The sequence below is a fragment of the Python bivittatus genome, unplaced genomic scaffold, assembly GCF_059951505.1.
Source record: "Python bivittatus isolate LINGU-HERP-01145 unplaced genomic scaffold, Pbiv_v1 ctg000080_np1212, whole genome shotgun sequence".
NCBI lineage: Eukaryota > Metazoa > Chordata > Lepidosauria > Squamata > Pythonidae > Python > Python bivittatus.
Window position 1 is genome coordinate 11467687 of NW_028277035.1, and position 24816 is coordinate 11492502.

At 39.8% G+C, this 24816-nt stretch overlaps 2 protein-coding genes across 4 annotated transcripts in view; one reads left to right on the top strand and one right to left on the bottom strand.

The window, feature by feature from the left end:
* Positions 1-5254: 5254 nt before the first annotated feature.
* WDR45B (WD repeat domain 45B) lies at positions 5255-21896 on the top strand. 3 transcript variants are annotated; one of them, XM_007433883.4, is made up of 10 exons: positions 5255-5580; positions 8425-8499; positions 8982-9083; positions 9725-9812; positions 10391-10485; positions 10969-11159; positions 13405-13490; positions 13794-13895; positions 16915-17036; positions 17308-21896. In XM_007433883.4, exons 1-10 carry the CDS (start codon positions 5514-5516, stop codon positions 17412-17414), a joined length of 1035 nt encoding a protein of 344 aa, XP_007433945.1. In that variant the 5' UTR covers positions 5255-5513; the 3' UTR covers positions 17415-21896. The 3 variants fall into 3 exon arrangements, with proteins under 3 accessions (XP_007433945.1, XP_007433946.1, XP_025026072.1); XM_007433884.3 differs by lacking the exon at positions 5255-5580 and adding an exon at positions 6656-6764; XM_025170304.2 differs by lacking the exon at positions 5255-5580 and adding an exon at positions 6659-6759.
* The window catches only part of FOXK2 (forkhead box K2), a 53068-nt gene continuing 49225 nt past the window's right edge, over positions 20974-24816 (bottom strand). Inside the window, exon 9 of the mRNA XM_088133507.1 lies at positions 20974-24658. Within this exon, the coding sequence (XP_087989633.1) occupies positions 24462-24658 (197 nt within the window). The 3' untranslated portion in view covers positions 20974-24461. The remainder of the gene's footprint in view (positions 24659-24816) is intronic.

A 24816-nucleotide genomic window follows, 5' to 3' on the forward strand; every position in this document is an offset into this window, starting at 1 on the left:
AATATTTTATCCTCCTTTCCCAGCTTTTGAATGCTTCCTCAAACTTCTATTGCTCTGCCAAGATAGATAATGTTTGTTATAATTTGTTTCCAATAAAGGCCAGTTTCCTTCCAATTTAATTTAAGTGATCAGAAGGACTTAAAATAAATAGCCTGAATTATGTGATAAGGCCAATTTATTCATGTTTTTAAAGTAATGGTGCTTTCAGTCAGGCAGCTCGTACTGCTATCAGTGAACAAGTATTATGCAACTATTATGTTTTCCTTCTATAATAAATTTTGTGGTAAGTAAAAAGAGAGTAGTGCTAAGAAAACATAACTTACAAATGACTGACTTACAAATGAAATACATTTGAATAGGTTTGAGTGGTTTAGAAATTTATGGAAGGAAATGGAGTGATCTTACTGGAGGTAGGGGGTTCTTGTTGGATTTTTTAATGGTAAATGGATGTGTTTTCTATATAGTTTTGCTTTGCTTTTCTATCTGATTTCATTTGAATTCTAATCATTTATAATATTGTACCTTAGCTGCAGTTGCTAGTGTTGCTTAGTTTATAATATCTTTACTGGGGAGAGGCTTCTGAAATCCATATTTCAGTCCTTTGCTGCCACTACCATTTTTCACAAACACAATGAAGACCTACATGACAGACCAGTAGCAACTGGTATTCTTGTTCTTGTCAGAACAAAATTATCTGGTTATTATATTAAATGTAGTATTGTACCTGTTTTGAATCCCCCCAAGTCCTGCTGTGCTGCCTCGTGGTGGTGGTGGGAATAATCCACAGAGGGATGAGTGAAGAACAGTGGGAGTTTACAGGTAGTCCTCGAGTTACAAACACTTGTTCAGCAACTGTTCAAAATTGCTGAGTGATGGAGATTTATGACAGGTCCATGAAGTTGCAGCCAGCGCAGCGTCCACACAGACACATGATAGCAATCCAGGCGCTCATTTGCCTGGCTCACAATTACAACCCTGCAATGAGCTGTGATCACGGCTTTGCTTTCCCACAAGTGCAGTCAATGGGGAAGCTGGCAGGGAAGGTTGTAAGACTCCCGCTGCTTTTCCTCCCGAAGAGCACCATTACAGAGTACGAGATTCCAGGGATCTCGTATTCTGTAGCACCTCCCCACCCACCCGCATTCTGGAGCAATTCCCACTGGCCCACCCGCACTCTGTGGTACACACCCACAGCCCCCACTGGCCCACCGTGCTCTGTAGTGCCTGCCCGCAGCCCCCACTGGCCTGCCTGCACTCAGAAGCACCCCCCGTGGCCCCCGCTAGCCTGCCCACAGCCCCCACTGGCTTACCCACACTCTGTAGGCCTGACCGCCGCACCTCCCTGCGCTCCTTGCATAGGGTTCTTCCCATTTAACAATCTGCGCGGTCCTGGGATTATGACAGCAGCTGGGATTGCCAACACTAAGCAATGTGGTCACATGACATGACCGCATCACTTAGCAATGGAAGCTCCAGTCTCAATTACCATTGTAACCTGAGGACTATCTGTATGCCAAGAATATGTATTTCCAGGTGTGAAGGTCATCCCAGCTACCCAGCTAAAGCAAGCAGGAACCTTTATTGGGCAGCAGGGATATAGGAAGATGCTGGAGGCAGATGATCACTTTAGTGCCAAGGACAAAGGCATCAATTAATACTGTGTGGGAGAAGGCAATGGTAAACTACTACTATATTTTACCAAGAAAACTACATGGATAGACAATATAAAGTGGTTGACATAGGCTGGATTATATGGCCCCTCAGGTCAGATAGCACTCAGTATGCTACCGAGGAAGAGCTGAAGATTTTTGGGAGTACTAATTATATTTATGATGTGGCTGGATTAAAGTCTTTGGGACATCTAATTGCTGATGTTGCCATGCAAGAAAAGAAAATCCAAAACTGCAAAGACAGAATTACAGTGGGAATATGAAATGAAAGAAGTATGGCATGGAAAAATTCAGCATAGTGAAAGATGAAATGAATTTACTACACATTGACATCTTAGGCATCAATTAATTTACATGGGCTAGAATTGGACATTTTCTGTCAGAAGATCATGAAAAACTCAAGACATGAAAAACAAAGAATGGTGTTGCTTTCATAGACAGGAAGGATATAGCAAGAATAGTACTTGGCTAAAATGCAATTGATGACTGAATAGTATCATGAACATGCCTTTAAAATGATGGCTTACCCAAGTTTATACTGCAACTACTGATGCAGAAAAAGAGGTGGATAAGTTTTATGCTCAAGTTCAATTTCAAATGGGCATGCAACAAGACATGCTGCTTGTGGTTGGAGACTGGAATGCTAATATTTTATTATTATAAATATTCAGGAAAATGTAATTGGACCATATGGCCTAGGAAACCAAAAAGAAGCAGGAGAATGACTTATCAAATTCTGTCAATCCAATGATTCCTTCATTGCTACCACTGTATTCCAACAACCAAAATGACACCTATATAAAGTACATGGGTATCACCAGATGGGAGTACACAAACTTCAAACTGATATTATTTGTACAAGGAGATAAAAGAACTCAGTTATAACAGCAAGCACATGGCCAAGGGCTGACTGTGGATAAATCATGAACTGCTCATGTGCAAGTTCTAAATTAAGCTAAAAAGGAAGAAGCAAGCCAAGAAGTTATAGTCACCATTTTCAAGCAGATCATCAGGAATTGCTTTTAAGTCTGAACCTGGAAAAACTGCTGCCTAGTAGTATCAACTATCAACAGTAAAGGAATCAAGAGTCAAGAAATATGCCATAGACTAGCACTTGGTAGAGTAGAATTAAAGGCCTTGGAAAAGATATTAAGATGCCCGGAAGTATATACCTACAAAGATCAGAATTGTGCAGGCAGTTGTGTTCTACACTCTATGGAAGTTGGACTTTGAAGAAGCAGGATAGAATGAGTATTGATGCTTTCAAACTTTGATACTGGAGAAGACAACTGAGAATCTCATGAAGAGTAAAGAAAACAAAACAAATGGATCATAGATCAAATCAATCCAGAATTTGAGACACAAATGACCAGGTTCAAATGATCAAGTTTGGATATATTATGAGAAGACTTAGCTTTCTGGAGAAGTCTATAATGCTGGGAAAGGTGGAAGGAAAGATAAGAGGACAAATCAGCAGCAAGGTGAATGGACTTAATTACAGGGGCAAGGGGAGAATAAACAATTCAATAATTTTAAATAGAAAATAAGTGTGGTTCTTTAATGTTTCCCAGTAGGAGATCTGGAGTTTCAAAACAAAATTCAGATGCAAGTCCCAAATCAAACTGGGTGTGCTCAATCCAAAATGAAGCATCGTTTTCTGAATGATCAGAATAAAGTTCAAATTTAATCTTCAGGTTCATGCACCTGTCTAAGTTAGATTCTAGTGGCACCAAAGAATTGGAGTGGATGGGGCAGGTAACTTATTATTGAAGTATTGTATATCAGAAAGTAATTCCTATCTAATTGGACTATTTGTGGCACTGTATGGTCTAATATCAGTGTCCAAAAGACTTTGACATCACTTGCCTCCTGGAAATCCTAGGGATCCAAAATGAAAATTTCAGGATACAAAATGTGCTTTAATGCTGAGCCAGTCCTCAGGGTGGGTGCTTGACAAGGGCTAGGGTAAGGAAAGCTGTGATAAGGATGTCACTCCTACTTTTTAAAAAAAGCCTTCCTTTCCAAATGTTTAATCCAGTCTAAATGTTTAAGTCTTCCCAATTAAGCCTGAAAAATCCACATTCACTAAACTGAAAGTTAACAATGTGGTGCTCACGTGGGCACCTCCCTTGATGCCCACCAAACTTCTGTCCCCCTCACTTTAATGAATGAATGCTTTGAAATCAGCAAAGCGCTGGCCTGTAGCATCATCTTAATTTACAAGGATGCAATTGAGGATTGTGTGGGTCCCCTAGACATTCTTAGAAAATGAAACAAGGCCCAGCTCCTAAGAAAAAATTATAGTGATTGGCCAGGGTGATACAGAACATCCTGAAAAAACAGGTGAGAAAGCAGGGAGCAACACCACCTGCTAGAAAATGATTGTTTTGTGACAAGGCAGGTCCCTCAGGGCAACCATTCTGTAAGTAAGCAAATGCACCCCAACTGCCAATTTAGGAGAGCCACTCACAGCATGCGCTCACAATTCCAAAAGTCCCCAAAAGATTGCCCTGCCAAAGATAATGCAAAGTCAATTCATCTTGTTCCTCCATGTTCCTAATTATGATAACTCTGGATGAAGAAAATGTGGAGAGGGGGAACAGAAAACTCCTAATAATTCAGTCACAAATGAAACTCCAGAATAAAAATTACAGTATGGTATTTATAAATTCAGCCAAACTTTTCAGCTAAACAAGCAAGGTATTGACACTTACTAGGCTAGCATAATTTCCAGCCTAATGGGAGTAGCCAATATGGCTTCTATTGATCACCATTTATGTTGCCTAGTTCCTCTCTGCTCTCCCCCCCCCCCCAACTGTCCTCTGAATGCGCGTGGGAAAGAAATCCGGAGCGTTCAGTGGAACTCACTCCTAGGTCGCTACGTAGGGCTAAAACATAAGGTGCTTTGGAGGATGGGGGTCGAGTAAATAATCAGGCTAACCCCCCTCAATGCTTATTCATAAATGATTTCCCCCCAAATTCTTGCGGCTTATACCGAATCCAAATAAGCGTGAACAAATTTTAACCATCCCCCCACAAAAAACTGGGCTTTTATCTCATGAAGAGTTTCGTGTAGCTCAAAAACTTATTTAGTTTCTCAATCTTGATAGGATTCGAACTTAAGGTATATATGGCACAAATCTGAATAAAATGTGCACACACTTTTACACACGCATGCATGAGAATTGGAAATCAACAATTGGGTTTATTTGAATTTCCATGAAGACAATTAATTCCCCCCCCCATCACCTCCGTTCTTCGGCAGTGTGGCAGTGCAGCAGCACTGAACTGGCGGGGTCTTACCGCCCACTCCGTTACTCTCAAAAGTCGTTGCCTTACCTATTCTGTAAGGGCAAGGCGAACACGAAACCGATGGAAGCGCAGTGGCGGTTCGGCCTACTATGATCTTGGCTTTTTCTAGGATAATTGTAAGTACCTTTACTCAAAAGTAGAAACAGTACATTGAGCAGGCTTACGCCCACGAAAGTTGACTCCGTCGTAAACCTCCGAAACACGCGAGCAGGCGAATTCAAGCATCAATTAGCTCGGCGCTCAGCCGAGTGGGCTTCCTTGATCGATGCGCTCTGCAATCGGGGAGCGACGGTAAATCGGACGGAGCCTACAGTACTGCGGTACGGTACTGAGTTCGGAGAAGCCGCCGCCGCTCGACAGCTTGGTGCTCCTCCAGCAGGCCAAGGAAAGCTGTTCGATGCGCTCTGCGCTCGGGGTGCTCCTGGTCTAGTCCGGAAGGAATCGTGGCGCCGCCGCCGCCGCCGCCAGCCCTCGGCTGATGGTGTGAGCGACCCCCTCCCCAGGCCGTGGCCTTTCCCAGCGTCCGGCGCCATGAACCTGCTCCCCGTAAATCCGCACGGGAATGGGTTGCTCTTCGCCGGCTTCAACCAGGACCACGGTAGGGATTTCATGGGGCGGCTGGTCGCTCGCCTGCCCGCCCAGCCGCCCGTTCACTTCAGGCGTTTGCGGGCGCGGAAACACGCCTGCTCACTTCCCTTTCCTTCTCCCCCGGTTCTTCGCTTCAGCCCGTCCAGGGAAGAGCGTCGGTCGCTAGCTCGGTTTCCTAGGAGGAGGTAGCAAGAGGCGGGAAGCGAGTGTTGCGCTGCGGCCCCGGCAGAGAAATAGAGTCGCCTTCTGGGGTCTTCGGCACATACTTTGCTGCCTGCAGGCGCCCGGCCGCCTCAATTGTTGCCTGGCGTAGGCAAATATTTTGCCTTCCGCCGCGTTTACCGCTCTCTTCCTGTTTGGGGCAGTTGCTGGCTGCGTTTGACGACACCTGTGCTTAATTTAACTATGGTCTGCTCAGTCCAGTTTTCTGGACTCGCAAGACACACGAGGCTGAAAAGCAGTTCACCAGTCTGTGGTTCGGTGAGTGCGCCCTGAAAGCAGAGGAAGTTTTACTGGATAGAGCAGGCCAGGTCCCCATCTCTGAAGCTTTCAAAGGCTAATTCGAAGTAGGAGAGTTAGCAGAGCTGTTCAGATTTATGGTGAAGAATCCCACCCCACTGCTATATAACAGCAGGGCTGCAACCTTGGTATCTTCAGATTTCTATGTAGTTTTGTGCCCTTCCATGGTAAAAATTGTGGGGGAGTTGGGCGGTGATATACATTTGACATATAAATAAAACAAATACATAAATAAATAAGCTTTTGTGAGGCAGAAATATTGCCATAGGCCAGGCCTGGCCTTTGCTCTTTAAGAAATTATATATATTGAACTTCTTATTGGCACATGTTTGCTGGGCTTAGCCTCACTTTTGCTTTTTCTACAGCAGATTGCTAATTTAGCTGTTGTCCATTGTAAATAGGTACCCTCTTCCTGAATATAGCCCTAGTCTCTTCTTCATGGCTAAGTTAAAGTGCTGTCCATTGATCCTTGAGCCAGCAAAAAAGTATGCTGGCCTAAACTGTGCTACTCCTGTGGCCTGCCACAGTAACAAGGCTAGTGAATGATACTATCTTTACTTACTGCAGGGCAAGCTAAGAAAGGATTCATGGATCCCCTGACTTTGTTTTCCCTCCCCCTGAGATTCACCTGCTGATGGAAAACAGCAACCATAACTCCCCCTAACATGGGGTAGGGTGAGTTTAGACATACTTTGAATAGTGGGTTTTGCCACCACTTGTCAAGTTGCCCAACTAATAGGTGACAGGCACTAAGGGTGTGTCTGGGGTGAAGCAGGAGAGAGTGCTCCCAGTGTTGCTGCAGGCTTTTCTAAACATGGATATAGCACTGTTCTGAAAGAGGATTAAATCTTGTTCAAAAAAAGCCTGGTTGGCAGATGATAAGCCCAGAAGGGAAGTACAGGAGAAGTGGGAGGAAGCAATTGATTGATAAAGAGCAAGTTCCATTCTTGACTAGTGCTGAGGGGGAATCAAAGGGAAGCAAAGTGATCAAGGAGTTCAGTTTGTTTCATTGTTTATTTTATTCGTATTGCTGCCTACTTGGCAAACCACTGAAGGCTGCATAGAGGACAAATTAAAAGTACACTGTAACAGTAAAAGTAGAACTCAATAGCCAGCATGTACAAATGCCAGGAAACAGCCATGGAGCACACACGTTAGGACAGATTTCTGGAATCATACAATTTTGATTGGTTTATCTATGAAAATGACAGTAATCACTAGGGATCTGCAAAATGTTCTATGTACAAACCGTTCCATTCACAGAAGAGCTGATTTCAGGTTGTCCATGCCTGAACTGAAACACAAGGGTTTGGGATAGTTTGGTCTGTATATGGAATCAGTAGGGCTCTTTTGTCCTGATATAGACCAAAACATGGTGGTTCTGAGCAGATTGGTTTGGGGGGCAGGGAAATCAAGAATATGGATGGTTAAAAGAAGCAGGGGAAGGAAGACACTAAGAAGATAGGCTGGCAGGCAGACTGGTGCAGTGTACTATATTGGGAACTAGTTCCTTGCAGCTGAGACCATCCCAGTAAAGAACAAAAGCACAGTTGTTGGCAATGGCTGAGGGAAAGAAAGGAAGGTGCTAGAAAGATTGAAGGATATGTGAGCCTGCCAGGGAGTTATGCCGTGCTGGGAATCTGTGGCAGTGGGAATTAAATGGAAGGAGGAAAAGAAATGTGCTGGGAAGATTGTGTGTGTGTGTGTGTTTTTACAGCTGCTGAGGGGAGAGGGGGTGACATACATCAGCCTTGCCTTACACCTGTAAATTCAAAGGCATCCCTCCAGATTTTCTATCATCTGCATATCAAAGCAATGAAACTTCTCTGAGTTTTGGTTCTGGTAAATTACAACCAATCTGAAAGGGTTGGCTGTACCTCCAGAATGCAATGATTTCTTCTGGGTTTGAGCGAAAACATATTTCTAATTTTGTGTATACCCCTAATCATCACCATGCTACCTGTGAAATAAGCAAAATGATGCCTCCTCAGCCAAAGAGAGGAGAATACATAACCATGGTGGTCTATTTCCTGGTTTAAATTGATCGGTTGTGCAGCACTGGACTAGTGCTCTTTCAAAAGAGTACTAAATGCATGTTTGAAAAAGAGGGCTGTTGTTCTGTTAGTATTATCTAGTCTAGTTAGCAGCTGCACACCAGGGTTATGGCTGGAGGTCTTTCTTAACCCTTGCTTACCAGATGCTTTATTACAGAAATTGCAGGTATTAAACCAGTATTTTCTCCATGCAAAGTATATGCTTCAGTATGACTTATGATTTCTCCATTATTAACACAGAGCATTTATGCCTACATTGGCAACCTTTTTTTTTTTTTTAGGATGCTTTGCATGTGGAATGGAAAATGGATTTAGAGTGTTTAATGCAGATCCACTCAAAGAGAAGGAGAAACAAGGTGAGATGGTTCCTTAGTATCCATTACTGCTTTTCAGTTCTAAATAATCCATTGGCAATATGATCTGGTACCTGATAATTCTGAAGTAAATACAAATAAATGTATTGTATTTTGCTCCCAAGTAACTCTGCATAGGATTATAGCCTTAAAATAAAATATTTGATTGCCTGAATTTCACAGGGAATTCTAAAGTTTGGGGGCAATTCTCATTAACTATCTCATGGCAGTATTGTTTCCTGACCTGTAATAGTCGTCCATAATGTATAACAGAAGAAAACTTCTGAGTACACTAGACAAAGAGAGAGAAAAAAAATAATTCTCAGAATGAGGCAGGCAAAAGCATAAAAAGTATCACACATAAGTGTACTTGTAATGTTAAGGCTGAAGAGAAATTTCCTTTGAACTACACATATATTCTGACATTGGTAAATTTTGCATTGAATGTTTGATTTTATGCATATTCTTCTTGCCCTGCCCCCCAGAATTTCTAGAAGGAGGTGTCGGCCATGTTGAAATGTTGTTTCGCTGCAATTATTTAGCTTTGGTTGGTGGAGGGAAAAAGCCAAAGTATCCACCTAATAAAGGTATAGTATTGAATATCAAATCGTATTTTTATGGTTGGGTTCAGCCACAATGCTTTAACTGAATTTGTATTCCTTTCCTGAATAGTTATAATTTGAACAAATGTGAGTGTAATTCTTACATTTTTAGAAGGAGAGAATGAGAAATCATCTTGAAAGCAGTTATTTGTTAGCAGACTCTGGTCTGTTATGCTTCCTATTTATCTTTTTCCACAGTATTGCATCTCCTCTTAATAGGAGTATAATACAATAAAATGGCGCCATCTGTTTAGGGAGATAGATGGACTGGAGGCAAGAGGAAAGATGGAGATAGGCTTCAGAATAGGACCCCTTAAGACTCAAGGTAGGAATAGCTCAAAGAAATTTGTGGTATCAAGGCTGGGGAACTTTGGGTTTTGCAGGAGTTGTTAGGAGTAATAGAAGTTGTAGTTTGTTTCCATTCTGGTTGGATCTCATGAATGTTGGAGTCCAACAACATTTTGAGCAATATCCTGAATTAAAAAACATCTGTCCAAATTTGGGATATGAATCTTCTGTGCTATCTATATATTGAGGTAATTGGGAATATAACTTCCTAATGGAGCTGGTCTGTCAATGTTGAAGGTACTTCTTTTAAAACTAATACAATACTTCTACTGCTGCAGTGATGATCTGGGATGATTTGAAAAAGAAGACAGTTATTGAAATAGAATTTTCCACAGAAGTCAAAGCTGTTAAGCTACGAAGAGACAGGTAAGTGCTCACAGTTAATGGAACAAAAGGATCATTTTATTTATGTTTGTTTCAATTTGTTCCATTACTTGGATATTTTTAAGAAAGGAAAAGGCTAGGGGTTCATTATTTATTAACATACTGAACTGTTTTGAATATGGTGGAACAAATCAGTCTCAGCCTTACAGAACTTCTTTGGCAGAAAGATGCATGAGCTCCTGCTTTATGGCCACTTCTGATATAGATTGATTGATTATTTATTTATTTATTTATTTATTTATCAAATTTGCATAGCTCCCCATCTCACAGAAAAGTGACTTTGGGTAGATTACAACAATCCAATAAAAACAACACATACATAATCAATTAAAATATAAAAATAAATATTAAAAGGTAAATATGATAAAAACAAATACCCAAACCCTAGGCAATGAATGAATGAATGAATGAATGAATGAATGAATGAATGAAGATTGAAATAGTTTTGAAAGCTCTGCTATATAGCCTAAAACAAAAGGAGGGAAATTTCTCTAAGGTTGGGCATAATACTTACCGGTAATCTGAATACTGCATCTGTGTCATTGCTTTTTCTCTTTCAGAATTGTTGTAGTTTTGGACTCAATGATTAAAGTTTTCACATTCACACACAATCCTCACCAGTTACATGTCTTTGAAACCTGCTATAACCCTAAAGGTATGTGGTCTCCATTACAGAGAAGACATATTGTTTGTGTTCTGTTGACATTATGCTTGTGAAGATCAATTGATGCTGCCTATTTGGCATATCTTCACTGTTTCCAAGACAGCTTGGCATTTTCTAAATGCAGAGCAAATGTTATCCCCATTATATGGAGTGGCATAGCTTAGGCAGCCATTTGTCTTTATCTTGGGATTTAAAAAGCATCTTTTGGGAAAGTTCCATTATCATACGGCATTAAATAGAAATTTAATCCGCGAGTTTATTACACAGTTATTAAAGTTTCTGGCTACATGATAATGTTAGTCTATATTATACATACAGATGTATTTTTTGCTAATCTTAAACCTAAAGTGTAGCTTACTTTGTGAAATGGCTCATTAGTCTGAAGACATTAAAACTTCTTTGGGTGGGATGGCCTGAGAGATGTTGTAGTAAAAAAAATAGCTGTTCTTCAATACTTGCAATTCTTTATTTTAGGTCTTTGTGTCCTGTGTCCAAATAGTAATAATTCCCTACTTGCATTCCCTGGAACACATACTGGACATGTGCAAATAGTAGACTTGGCAAATACTGAAAAGCCTCCAGTAGATATACCTGCTCATGAAGGAGTCTTGAGTTGTATAGCCCTAAATTTGCAGGGAACAAGAATTGCCACAGCATCAGAAAAAGTAAGCAAAATGTTTTGCTATATGGTTAATTAGAAAGCCATCCAACAATCTTGAATGCTTTCATACTAAGTTTGAATAGTGTCTTGATAAGAGTTTGCTACATAGTTTTATATTTTTAGTGTTGGACAAACAGGAAATCAAACTCTAGGGAAGATCTCCAGGTTATGGTAAATTGACAAGAGTGCCCAACTCCCAGTTAGTAGCCATTTTTAGGTCAAAATTAAATTGTAATTGATCTGGAGTGGTGTGGTCGTATTCTTTGTATATGTTAGTCATCCAAGTGATTCCATCATTACCAAGCTACAGTTCTGCATTGGCTGAAGTTAGCAAACCTTCAAATAGTCTGTTCTTCCATGTTCTACAAAATGTGCTATTTATCATATGCAGGGGGTAGAGCTATATCAAATTAGAACTTTAGTTCATAAATATCTTGAGTTTTAAAGCCAGTTTCATCTATGTCATTCATTTAGCAATACATGTGTTTTTCTTGTAAGCAGTTGTCAAAGAATGCTGTTAGATAGTTTCTGCTCATTTAAGCCTTATCATACTGCCTCTTTATTTCTTTCCTACTCCATGGAGTGTGTCTATGTTTAGATGTACCTAGACACAGGTATATGTGCTTATACACACACATGCAGGTTAAATGGAATAGATTGGTCTAGTAATATAAACTCTCTCATTGTTTCTCAAATAATTTCCTTGGTGCTAAACCTGTACAGGTAGTCCTTGAGTTACAACAGCAATTGGGACCAGGATTTCCGTTGCTAAGCAATGCAGACGTAAAGTGCAACATCACATGATCACATCCCTTAGCAACAGTAATCCCTGCAGTCCCCATTGCCGTCATTAAGCAAAGATCATGGATTGTTAAGTGAGGACCTCCTTACAACTTCCTGCTGGCTTCCAACAATCAAAGTCAGCGGGGAAGCCAGCAAGAAGTTGCAAGTTCCAGGCAGTTCACAAGCAGGCTGTCAGGTACGAGCACTGCAGAGCTTGGGGTGGCTGCTGCCAGGTGGGAGATGGTGCATAAGTGTGCGCAAGTGGTGGGGGAAGTATGATATGAGCATGGTGGGGTTTGGGATGGCTGCTGCCGGGTGGGGGAGGGTGCGCAGGTGGGGGAGACATGTTGCAACCATGGTAGGGCTTGGGGTGGCCGCTGCCGTGTGGGAGAGGGTGTACAAATGGCTCGGGAGGTGCAGCGAGAGCACAGTGGGGCTCGGGGAGGGTGCGTGAGGGTGTGCGGGTGTCTGGCAAGACACAGTGCAAACGCAGAGGGGCTGGGGGAGGGTGTGCAGGTGGGAGAGACTTACCCAAGCAACTTGCAACCTTCCCTGCCAGCTTCTCCATTGACTTTGCTTATGGGAAGCCAGGAGGGAAGATCGCAAATCGTGATCATATGATACGGGACGCTTCAACTGTCATAAGTGCGAGCCAGTTGCCAAGCACCCAGATTGCAATCACCTGACTGCGGGTGTGCTGGAATGGTCGGAACTTCGAGGATCAATCATAAACGCCACTCGTTCAGCCTCGTTGTAACTTCAGTCAGTCGCAGAATGAATGGTCATTAGCCAAGGACTACCTGTATACAGGTGGAAAGGAGTTTCAAGGATATTGAATTGGACTGTAACTAGGGGAACTAAGATTTTATTTCCCAATTGAGTATGGAGTTCATTAAATGACTTTGGGTCACTATCTGTCAGCCCAGACCACCTTCCAGAGTTGTTATGAGGATAAAATGGAGGTGACGCCATCTATACGGTACTAAAGTCTTTAGAGGAAACTCATAATTATGAGTAATTACCTATTATGAGTAATAGGTAAATGAAGTTAAGCATCAGTCTGTTTTCATCAGTTTGACTAGATCAGGTGGTGATCATATGATGGTAGTCACCAAATTTTGTGGTAGTGGGTGAACTCGGAATGTTGAGACCAAGTTGAGGGTGCCCCTCACAGATGTTTGACAAAGAGAGATGTCTTGCTTGCTTGTCTGCTCTGAGGTTTTCTGACCAGGAACACAATATCAATTTTCCTTACAGGCAAAAGCAAAATTCACCCATTAATCATAATATACCTTAGAAATGGGGCCTGAACTCTGAAATGCTTGTGAATTCAGTCTTCTGCTCCAACATCCATTTCACTGAAGGTCATAGTGGCAATAAGAGGCAATGCAGAGTTAAAAAGATTGAAGAGTCTGCTGATTTAGTACTGCTTTCCCCAACTTTAAAATGTGTTATTGCTTTTCAAGGGGACCCTTATAAGAATATTTGATACTTCATCTGGGCATTTAATTCAAGAGCTGCGCAGAGGATCTCAGGCTGCCAATATATACTGGTAATTTTTGTTTTGCTGATTAATTATAAGATTTGAGAATGTAGGAGTGAAGGGGAATTTTTAACTGCACATAGAGAGGTCTGTTCTTGTGACATTGAATGTAAAGTATTTAAATATCACGTCTTTGCCACTTACACTTTCTTAACTTTTAAAATATATTTATTTATTCAAATTTGTTATAGCTGCCCAATTCCAACAGACCATTAGTTAAGTAATGTATAGAAGTAGGATGTCTTTAAAAAGTAACTTGTTCCATGACAAACGTAGGATAAAGAGATATGTTGTTTCTGACCTCTCCATTAGTATAAACTTCAACCAAGATGCTTCTCTTATCTGTGTATCAAGCGATCATGCCACAGTGCACATTTTTGCTGCAGAGGATCCCAAAAGGAATAAACAATCAAGGTAAGCAGTTAGAGCCGGGTCTAGCAGGATTTATGTCTAATCAAAAATGAGTGAGATGGTTTAATGGTGATTATTTGCCATGGCAGTGAAGGGAAATCTTTATGCATGTGGAAAGTTGTCTCTTATCAGTTTACAAAAAGAAACTAAAAACATTCCCAGAAGGGAAGGTGTAGGAGAACAGAAGAGCTCTTCAGTTTGAAGCTGTTCTGTTGCCTGCTGCATCTCACTTTCTAATGGAAGCAGTTCCTGAATATGTTTTTTCTCTGAAAATGTATTTGTAATTCTATACAGTGGGGCAAAAAAGTATTTAGTCAGCCACCAATTGTGCAAGTTCTCCCACTTAAAAAGATGAGAGAGGCCTGTAATTTTCATCATAGGTATACCTCAACTATGAATGACAAAATGGGGAAAAAAATCCAGAAAATCACACTGTCTGATTGTTAAAGAATTTATTTGCAAATCATGGTGGAAAATAAGTATTTGGTCAATATCAAAAGTTCATCTCAATACTTTGTTATATATCCTTTGTTGGCAATGACAGAGGTCAAACGTTTTCTGTAAGTCTTCACAAGGTTTTCACACACTGTTGCTGGTATTTTGGCCCATTCCTCCATGCAGATCTCCTCCAGAGCAGTGATGTTTTGGGGCTGTTGCTGGGCAACACGGACTTTCAACTCCCTCCAAAGGTTTTCCATGGGGTTGAGATCTGGAGACTGGCTAGGCCACTCCAGGACCTTGAAATGCTTCTTACGAGGCCACTCCTTCATTGCCTGGGCAGTGTGTTTGGGATCATTGTCATGCTGAAAGACCCAGCCACGTTTCATCTTCAATGCCCTTGCTGATGGAAGGAGGTGTTCACTCAAGATCTCACGATACATGGCCCCATTCATTCTTTCCTTTACACGGATCAGTCATCCTGGTCCCTTTGCAGAAAAACAGCCCCAAAGCATGATGTTTCCACCCCCATGCTTCACAGTAGGTATGGTGTTCTGAGAGGATGCAACTCAGCATTCTCTCTCCTCCAAACACAACGAGTTGGGTTTAGACCAAAACGTTCTACTTTGGTTTCATCTGACCATATGACATTTTCCCAATCCTCTTCTGGATCATCCAAATGCTCTCTAGCAAACTTCAGACGGGCCCAGACATGTACTGGCTTAAGCAGGGGGACACGTCTGGCACTGCAGGATTTGAGTCCCTGGCGGCATAGTGTGTTACTGATGGTAGCCTTTGTTACTTTGGTCCCAGCTCTCTGCAGGTCATTCACTAGGTCCCCCCGTGTGATTCTGGGATTTTTGCTCACCATTCTTGTGATCATTTTGACCCCACGGGGTGAGATCTTGCATGGAGCCCCAGATCGAGGGAGATTATCAGTGGTCTTGTATGTCTTCCATTTTCTAATTATTGCTCCCACAGTTGATTTCTTCACACCAAGCTGCTTGCCTATTGCAGATTCAGTCTTCCCAGCCTGGTGCAGGTCTACAATTTTGTTTCTGGTGTCCTTCGACAGCTCTTTGGTCTTGGCCATAGTGGAGTTTGGAGTGTGACTGTTTGAGGTTGTGGACAGGTGTCTTTTATACTGATAACAAGGTCAAACAGGTGCCATTACTACAGGTAACGAGTGGAAGACAGAGGAGCCTCTTAAAGAAGTAGTTACAGGTCTGTGAGAGCCAGACATCTTGCTTGTTTGTAGGTGACCAAATACTTCTTTTCCACCATGATTTGCAAATAAATTCTTTAAAAATCAGACAATGTGATTTTCTGGATTTTTTTTTCTCATTTTGTCTCTCATACCTATGATGAAAATTACAGGCCTCTCTCATCTTTTTAAATGGGAGAACTTGCACAATTGGTGGCTGACTAAATACTTTTTTGCCCCACTGTAATTTCATTTATAAAAGGTTTAAGTATATTTCATCTTTGTTTCATCTCATTTGCCTTTATTAGAGCATTTCTGCAATCACTCGAGTATTCTTAGCTGTAAATTTTGTGACTTCTCTAATCTTAAAAACATGCTCTTTTTTCTCAATATTTTCCTGTATTTGTGGACATTCTGGAGATCCTCCCTTGTTCTTTCTTGCTTGACATATTGGATGTCTGCTCTAAGTCATCATGAATCCTTCTTGCTGTCCACAGCTTCATCTTTTCTTTCTTTGTCAGTTGATTAAATTACATTCCCTTGAAGACTTAAGTTCATAGTTTGGGTATACTGTATTTGCATACTTAAGGCTAATGTGACTCCTCTGATTGTTTCTGAGGATGCCAGCAATTACATTCTGTTAGAATTGCTGGAACTTGCTTATCCTACACCTGGCTTGAACAGAAGCTTCAGCTGCTCCAGATTGCTGATAGGGGATGGTCATAGGAAGCCTGTGCCTCCTATTTACAGCAGTTTCATTGATTATTAGCTACTAATGTTTCCTGATTCAGGTGAAAGTTCTAGTTGTGCCATCTTAAGCCATAGACATACAAGTTCTCCCATAATTTACCTCTCCATCCCTCTCACATTCTGGTAATCAGAGAAATATCTTAATTTTTGTTTATTATTGCATGTTATGGTGTTGACTACTAGGGCTCTGCAGCAATCCAGCTATGAAAGGAGGTGATTCAGAGCATGTGTGGGCATACATGGGCACCTATGAGCACCTCTTGAAACTTTTTGTACCATGTGAGCCCAGGAAAAGACAATTACCTTTTCCCCTTTGAATATGAATCACAGCATGATCCTGGATACTATATTTGGGCAAGGTTTTGATACTAAGCTGATTTGTCAGCTAAAAGTGAGCTCTGTTTCCTACCCTTGGTGATACATTGTTAACTGTATACTTAGGTGGTTTCCTTTTGTTTGTCAGCCAACTTCAGCACTATTTATAGTTAAAAGTCAGGATGTTAATTAAATAATCTTCTACAACCAATAAATAACGGAAATGACTGTAACTGTCAGCGGCTGCTAGAAACTACTTTATTTCTGTGCTTGTCTTCAGTAGGTACTCAAGGAACTTTTTTTTTTGTTTCTTAGCTTAGCATCAGCCAGCTTCCTGCCCAAATATTTCAGTTCTAAATGGAGTTTTTCCAAGTTTCAAGTTCCTTCAGGTTCTCCGTGCATCTGTGCCTTTGGAACAGAGCCAAATTCTGTCTTAGGTAAGAGTCCTAATATATTGCAGAGTAAAGTCTGAGATTTCAGTACAAAAATAGCCACATGAACTATCAAGCAGCTGGGGTGGAATAAGCCATGCAATAAAATGGAGGTCAGTATAAGTAATAATAATTTAACTTGATGCTTGCTTATGCTTGATGTTGATGTGTCCCTCTTCTTAACACCTTACACTACAAACGTGTGTTTTCTGTAATTGTTTTCATAGTGACATGACAATTGCCCACTTGAAAAGCCTCTCTCTCTCTCTTTTCCTAGCAATCTGTGCAGATGGCAGCTACTACAAATTTTTATTCAATCAAAAAGGGGAATGTTCCAGGGATGTCTACGCTCAGTTCCTAGAAATGACTGATGACAAACTTTGACTGGACTGATGGAAGTATGGTTGGGGGGAGGTTATCAGAATCCCCTTCCCAATTCTATTGAAGAGACAACCTCTGACTTGCTAAGTTGATGGCGCTGTTCAAGATGGGATTGATCTGGTCAACAATTGGAACAAGGCAAAGGACTAATGTTAGCTCTCCACAGTTGGTTTTAAGTGTTACTTTTGGCAGCTGCTGTTCTTTTCCTCCTCAAGTTTCAATATGAGGGTTCTCCCTGTTAAATATCATGAAACTTAGTACCTGCCGCGTCATAAAGTTGAAAAGTTACTAGAGTTTTGATCAGTTGAAGACTGTTCAGATTACAGCAGGCAACCTAATAGATATTTTGGAGTGTTGAAAATGGCGTACCAGTCATTTATAGCAGCAGCTTTTGCCTTTACATATATTGTTTCCTCCTAATTCCCAGAAAGAAACTGTAGCAAAGTTGCTCTGAGTTGCAATTACTGAAAAATAGAACAATCAAGTCTGTTTCCATATTGCTGTGAATAGGTATTATTCATGTCATGTATCAGAGGTGCCAAATATTCTATAGCAACCAACATCAAGTGCTGTTAACTCAAGTGATTCTATCAGGTAAGAAGTGAGTGCCAATGGAAAGGGCTTATAAGGCTGTGTTGTCTCTATCTAGTATGTAATCATTCCACACTACTAAAATCTAGTCCCTTGTGTTCTGGTACTTAAGTTGGGGAAGAAAAGGATTAATAACAGCTCTCTGTGATAAGCAGCAGATGCTAGACTCTGCTTCTATAGCCTCCAAGATTTATGTATTCAGAACACACTAAATTGCTGCCTCTTATAAGGGATAAAGAAGGGACATACCTAAATTTTCAAAACACTTGAAATACAGGTATGTGAACACTTAATTTTAAATTACCATCACCTTACAGCACAGCTTCAATTATTAAATTCCTTCATTTACACACACGCTTCAAAATTTATTGAAGGCTCAGTACATTCAGCTGTAAAGTATCCAAACTTTTCACTTAATTAAAACCTATACTCAAATGTGGGTTTGCATGTTGCTTTTAAATGTGTACTTAATCATGAAATTATTTTGCACATCTTTTGTAATATTCTTTAATTAAAAGTGACTAATTTACTGTATTCGGTTAATGGTAGCAAATTAGAAGCTTGTTTTACTTTTCTTACTCTTAACTTTTGTAAAATGTGTTATGTTGCCTGAGAGATTCCAATCCTGTCAGCCATCTTTTGAAGTTTGCTTCCAGCTCCACTCAGTACCCAAGATTCAGACCTCCCAAAATGTGTAGGAAGAACCTCTTCTCTCTCTCACCCTTCATTAAAAACCTGCAGTCTCTCCTTGCTCTAGGTCTGACAGAATGCAAGAAATACAAACCTCACTTTTTCTACATGGGGATTTTATTTAATGAATTAGCAGATTCATCTTGAAAGTAATAGTCTGCTCATACTTTGATGTTAGGCTTAGTAGTAATGCTGTATTTAATCGAAGTAATATCTGATGATTTCAGATCTCAGAGGGAAGGAATATGCTCTAGAGGTAAACAAGTGTTAATGTGCTGGATTGAAAGCTGTCTGAAGTTCAACTTCAAGGTGTTATTTTCCACATTCAACACTGCAATCAGTACTGGTTTGTAAATACATGCTATTTATTTTAGAGGTAGTGTATTCGTGACATGCTAAGCCAGGTTTAGCTGCAACTATCTCACCAAATGATATGGCAAACTCAGCCAGCTACCACTCGTTTTGTGACTTTTTGAAAGAGTGGGGTGGCCTAAAGGAGAATTGAGCCTCCCCCAACCTTGGTATCCCCAATTTACCCCCTGCCATCTACGGACTGAGACTAGAACTAAGAAAAACTGCAGGGTTTCCTCTTGCATCCACTCCTGTTTTGCTATTTAGAAGTCGTAAGACAGTTAACGTGGTTATTGCTTTTTATTGTATTGTAATCAGAATTATGTTGTTTGCATCCCAGAATCCATATTGATGGGGGAGGGCTTTTAAACTTTAAATACAAGCACTGCTGTTTAGATGACAGAGCCATTCAATTAACTAGATTTAAACTATGAATATATATTCATATCTGTATCAAATATTAAAATAATCCAGTGTAACTATAGTGTAACCTATTGCCCAGGTTTAGATGTCACACTAACAATATGTGGTTTAAATTCTCAAACTACCTTTGCCACTTTTTTCTACATTTTTACTAAAATTTACACATCCAATTTAAATAAAACTAATATATAAAGTATAGAAGCTGTTCATGAATGCTTGTGCTCATGTGGCCTGAGGTCCCTAAGAGCCAGACCAACTTCAGGCCACTTTAAGCCCAACAATGTTCAGACATATGTCAAGCCATTCTGCCTGGTTCATAATAATCCATGCACTAACATGTCTCCATTCTTTCCACCTCTTTAACTATGCTCCTAGGCTGTCCTAAAATTATATTGGCTGAACTTAGAATAATTGCCATTTGTGATCAATGCTGATTATATATTCTGTTTTGTGCTTAAATGGAAATAGTGATTTGGGGAGAGGAGACAAGATAGTGGTACTCATGTTCACCAGGTAGAATGACTTAATATCTGAATATGCTAGTCACTGGGTTCGTATCATTACATTAAACCATAGTATGGTTTGTTTTGTGTTTTAGCATATGTGAACCCATCCAATTGTGATTTATTCAGACAATTCCACCTGCCTGAACCACTGAGAGATTTGTGATCAAATCTGTGTGTTTAATGAATGTAACAGATAAAGGCTTAAATCTTTCACTCACTGCTTCCTCCAATAAAATTTTCCCCTAAGAGTGAGATGCCGCTCCTACTGGGTCTTGTCTAGTTGGTTTTGCAATGTAACAATAACTTACAGTAAATGGCATATATATTTATGGGCACTAATTCATATTGTATCAGGACCCATAAGGGAGCAAAGGGACACAAATGACAAAACTTGCATGCTATCATCAGGCAAACACCAAGACTTATGCATTTATCAAACATCAGAATGCAAGAACATAATTGTGACATCATATAAATTGTCAGCATGTGCATGTCTATTGCTATGGACATTAATGCACTGTTAGGCTAGATTTCATGCTTTGTAATGATCCATAATGGAATTTTATTTGGTTTTAGTTTAAAATACTGTACAAACCCAACTACTAGTTCCTTAGCTGCTGTGTCACTGTAAAGAAAAAAATGGTTACAGTAACTATATAGAGAAGATTAATTCAGCAATTCTAGTAAGATTTTTTTTTTCTTTGTGCCTTTGAATCAGTCTTGACTTCTGGCGACTGCCTAGACAACTCTCTGCTGTTTTCTTGGCAACATTTTCAGAAGTGGTTTGCCACTGCTGCCTTCTTCCTAGGGCTGAAAGAGAGTGACTGGCCCAAAGTCACCCAGCTGGCTTCATGCCTAAGGTGGGACCAGAACTCATGTTCTCCCAGTTTCTAGCCTGGTGCCAAACTGGCTGTTATAGGAGGATTCAGCAATATGAATTATTCCAAAGCACACATGCTATAGGTATATGCTAAATGGGCTAAGCAATGCAATTGTATTGCATTTGGGGGGGGGGGTACATGTCATGAAATATAGCTGTTAAAAAGTAAAGTCTCCCTGAAGTTGAATTCAGCTCTTGGTGACTGCATAGCCAGGTTAATGTTTTCTTGGCAAGAGTAAGTGGTCTGCCATCACCTTCCAAGTTTTTCGATGTCTCGGTGGAATCTATAATTCTGGGATTTTTTAATGATATCTAAGTACAAGGTCTGACACTACTTAGCTTTTTTTGAAATCATCACCGAGAAATCTAATAGCTGATGCTACACCTGCTGTTTCTTCAGATGAATAAGCTACTGCTGACACACTACCAATAAAAGATCAGATTACTTCATCTATGAAATTGGAGCTTTAGATCTAATTGTCCTAGTATTTAGAGACAACTAAAATTGGTATCTCTATCGTTTAAAATGAACTTAATTAGCAATGTCCTCAAGTTTAGGTCATCTAGAAATCAACAGAAAGCAACAAGTTCAGTAATTCATGGTGCAATCAATCGATAATACAGTGGTTCTTAAACTGCTTGACCCAATTACTCCTTTTCCTGTTCTCGAATGATTACCCCCCACAAAAACCCCAAACTCTGTTGTCTTACATAAATATCTGGTGGCGGCAGCTCCAAACTGGATCCTCAACTCACAACTGGTTCTTGATTCTTATTTTCAGGTTTTCTACTTTTTCATTATTGTACAAGCTTTTAAGAATTACATATACTTTTTACTGTATCACTACCTAATTTTAAATCTTTGTGTTTCCTGGAAAAAAAAACAGCAATAATTCCCATCATTGTCAGTGGAAGATAAACAATATTACTAGCCCTGCATTTTATAATTGCACATCTTAGTTCTTGTTTTGTATGTGTACTTATCCTACAATGCAACATGAATGAAACAGTTGTAACATTAAACTAGTTTAAGATTTATCACAATCCAGTGTTTATTTTCATACAAACTCTTAGGTTATAGAAACCTGAGTGCTAAAATCTTGGTAAGAAAACAGCAATATTTGCAGAAAAAGTTCCCAACTTTAAGTATGGCTGTTGTTGTTTTTCCCCCCCGTCTGCTAAGCAGATGGAAATTTTAAAAAATAAAGCTAAGACAAGTACCTCAAACATCCATCACAAAAGTAATTTGAAGATCATAGCATTGTATTCATGTCCACTGCTTGACTCCTGCTCTGAATAAAGTTATCACATATTCCCCAATGTGCCCTCAAAATCTGAAACATGGGTTCTCCTAAACTTCTGGAACAGATTTGGAGGGCTTGGAAAGGGGTGGGGAGAGAAGAGAGAGAAAGAGTCTGTAGCCATAGCAGAAGACCTTTCCACCAGAGGAGATGGTAAATCTGCCCTATAATTCTTCTTCTTGACAAGCAGCAATATTTCTAAGAAATAACATAGGAAAAAGCAACAATTTCTGGAATATCTTGCTCAGGTTTAAAATGGCCATGGAAGCAGAGGAAGGTTAGCAACAGGTAAGAGCAATAAGTTGAACAAAGTTTACAAATTCTGTTTTGACTTGTCTACCTAGTTCATAAACTACAAAGACTACAGTGGTATGAGAGAATTTCCAGGTCTGAACCATTTGATTGTCTTAAACATTTTAGCAGATTTTTTTATTCAAAAACTTGCAGCTTTTTGCCTAATACTCATGAAATAGTAGTTTTATAACCAAATGTTTTATTAATAATGCAATATCATTACTTCTGAATTAGATGACCACAGCACAAAAAGTAGAATGCTGCAGATACAGAAAATGTTTTGCTTCACCCAGCTTATAGTGGCTGTTATAAATCCAGCTAGTGTACATCAATTTTTCATAATCTTTTTAATATGTATTATCTTCATTGACAGTGTAACAGCAGCTCTACCGTGTGGGATAACATGATACTTGGTACAGGTTTCTCATATTTGGTCTTCTGATAAAACATTTCCAAAAACTGACTAAATGTAAGCCATTCCAAGCCATTTCAGTCCATCATCGAAATACAGATTCTTCTTGAAATGATAAAACATATAAATAATAATATAGCCCAAAAAGGAAAAAGAAAAAAGACAAATCAAAGGTTAAAGCCCAGTCTTCACCTTTAACTCACTTTAAATATGTGAAAGGGACAAGACACTATGTGAATTGGACAAAAGAACAGTCTCAGCTTTTAGTTTAGTTCAGTAACAAAACATGAATTCTATTTTCACAACTCTGAGAAGTAACCTTTAAACTGTTCCAACTGCCAAACACATTAAAAAAAAACCTATTTATTATACTATAGTAGCCACTGTTAGAAAACCACAATAGCTACCCTTTAATGAGGACCTCAGAAGGCCTCTGTAGGACATCAAAAGTTAAGGATAAACTCATCAGATTATATTTCTATTGGTGGATGCTTAGCTTAAAAATATTCAATATACCTCTGACAAGATATTTTTATCTTTTTAAAAGGACATGTGATAAAGATTTTTTGTTTTTCTAAATGAAGAACAGTCTGTCATCTTAAACATACACAATATTATGCAAGACTCTCGTTTTACTTTAGACTGGAAAAATTTGCCAGGGACAAAGTCAACACAAAGTAACAAACAGCAAAAGGTAGCAAGAAAGAGAAACAGATAAGTGCAGCTCTGGTCAAATTCATAGCAGTTCTTTACGTCAGTTAACGGCTCATTTACACTGTATTTCTAATCAGTAACATGCAAGCCCAAAGAAGCATTTGATCACTACACAAGGTAATAAAATTTGATTAAGTTTATCAGGCAACTGCTAAAATATGAAAATTTGCAGATGTAACAAATTAGCTTTATCTGAACTTTAACAGGACAAAATTAAATCATTCCATTGGTTAAAAAACCCTACATTCAGTTTTACCAAACAAAATTTCACATGAAAAGTATTATGTGATTCCAAAGTTTCTGGAGTAGAAATGGAGTGATCTGAAATGTCAAAGACCCCATTATTTTGAAAAAAAAATGAAAGTACACGTCGAAAATTTCTAATTCCACATGTGAACAACAAAATACTGCATATCTACCAACAACTGCATTGGGTAGGTCGTTATGAAAGGCTAGCTGCCAAGATGTTGGAAATGGCTCCTTGCCTCTGTTCCCTTTGAGGAATATACAATCATTTAAAATCCAATCACGTGAAGCACTTATCATGCTGTGATATACTCCAATATTCAATCTTTAAAATAGGTTTTTAAAGTTGCTATCTTCCCCAACGTTTTCCTCTCAATGTGTAGTATAAAGAGTCGCTTCAGAACAGCAAGGAGAAATGGAAGGGGGAGGGGTCACAGCCTCCGGACTAGGATCTTTTAGACATCTGTTTGTTTTTTTTAAATTAAGGAGTTCTAAGGCCACCTGTGTTTCTCAGTGCTGAAAGTTGAAGTCACAGGGCCCCTTTCCCCGCCACGAGAGAACATGTTCAAGAATTCAGATGTTTCAATGTCTCCTTTTGGCACCAAGGACCATTGTTTTTAAAGGACACATTCCTCCATATTCTTAGTTCTTGTTGCTTTGTTCACTCACTGCCACAGGTGGGGTTTCAACATTCACAGCTATGACTATGTTCTCCCCATCCTCTGTTTTGATCCGTTTCAATTCTTGCTGTTCAGACTGATCTCCGTTCTGACGCTTCGTTGGAAGAGAGGCTGATGCAGACGCGTGGGTTGCTAACATGTGTAATGGACTTGCAGCAGCTGGAAAAGAGTTGAAGGGAAGGGAAAGAATATATTAAACCCAGGCAAGTCACCAGCGACCCTCACTCTGCAACCAAATGTTGCATTACATAAAATATTTAAGTCTCAGATTAAGATTTGCCCTAAGCTCTTCTAGTTTTCTGAGAATACTTGCAGCA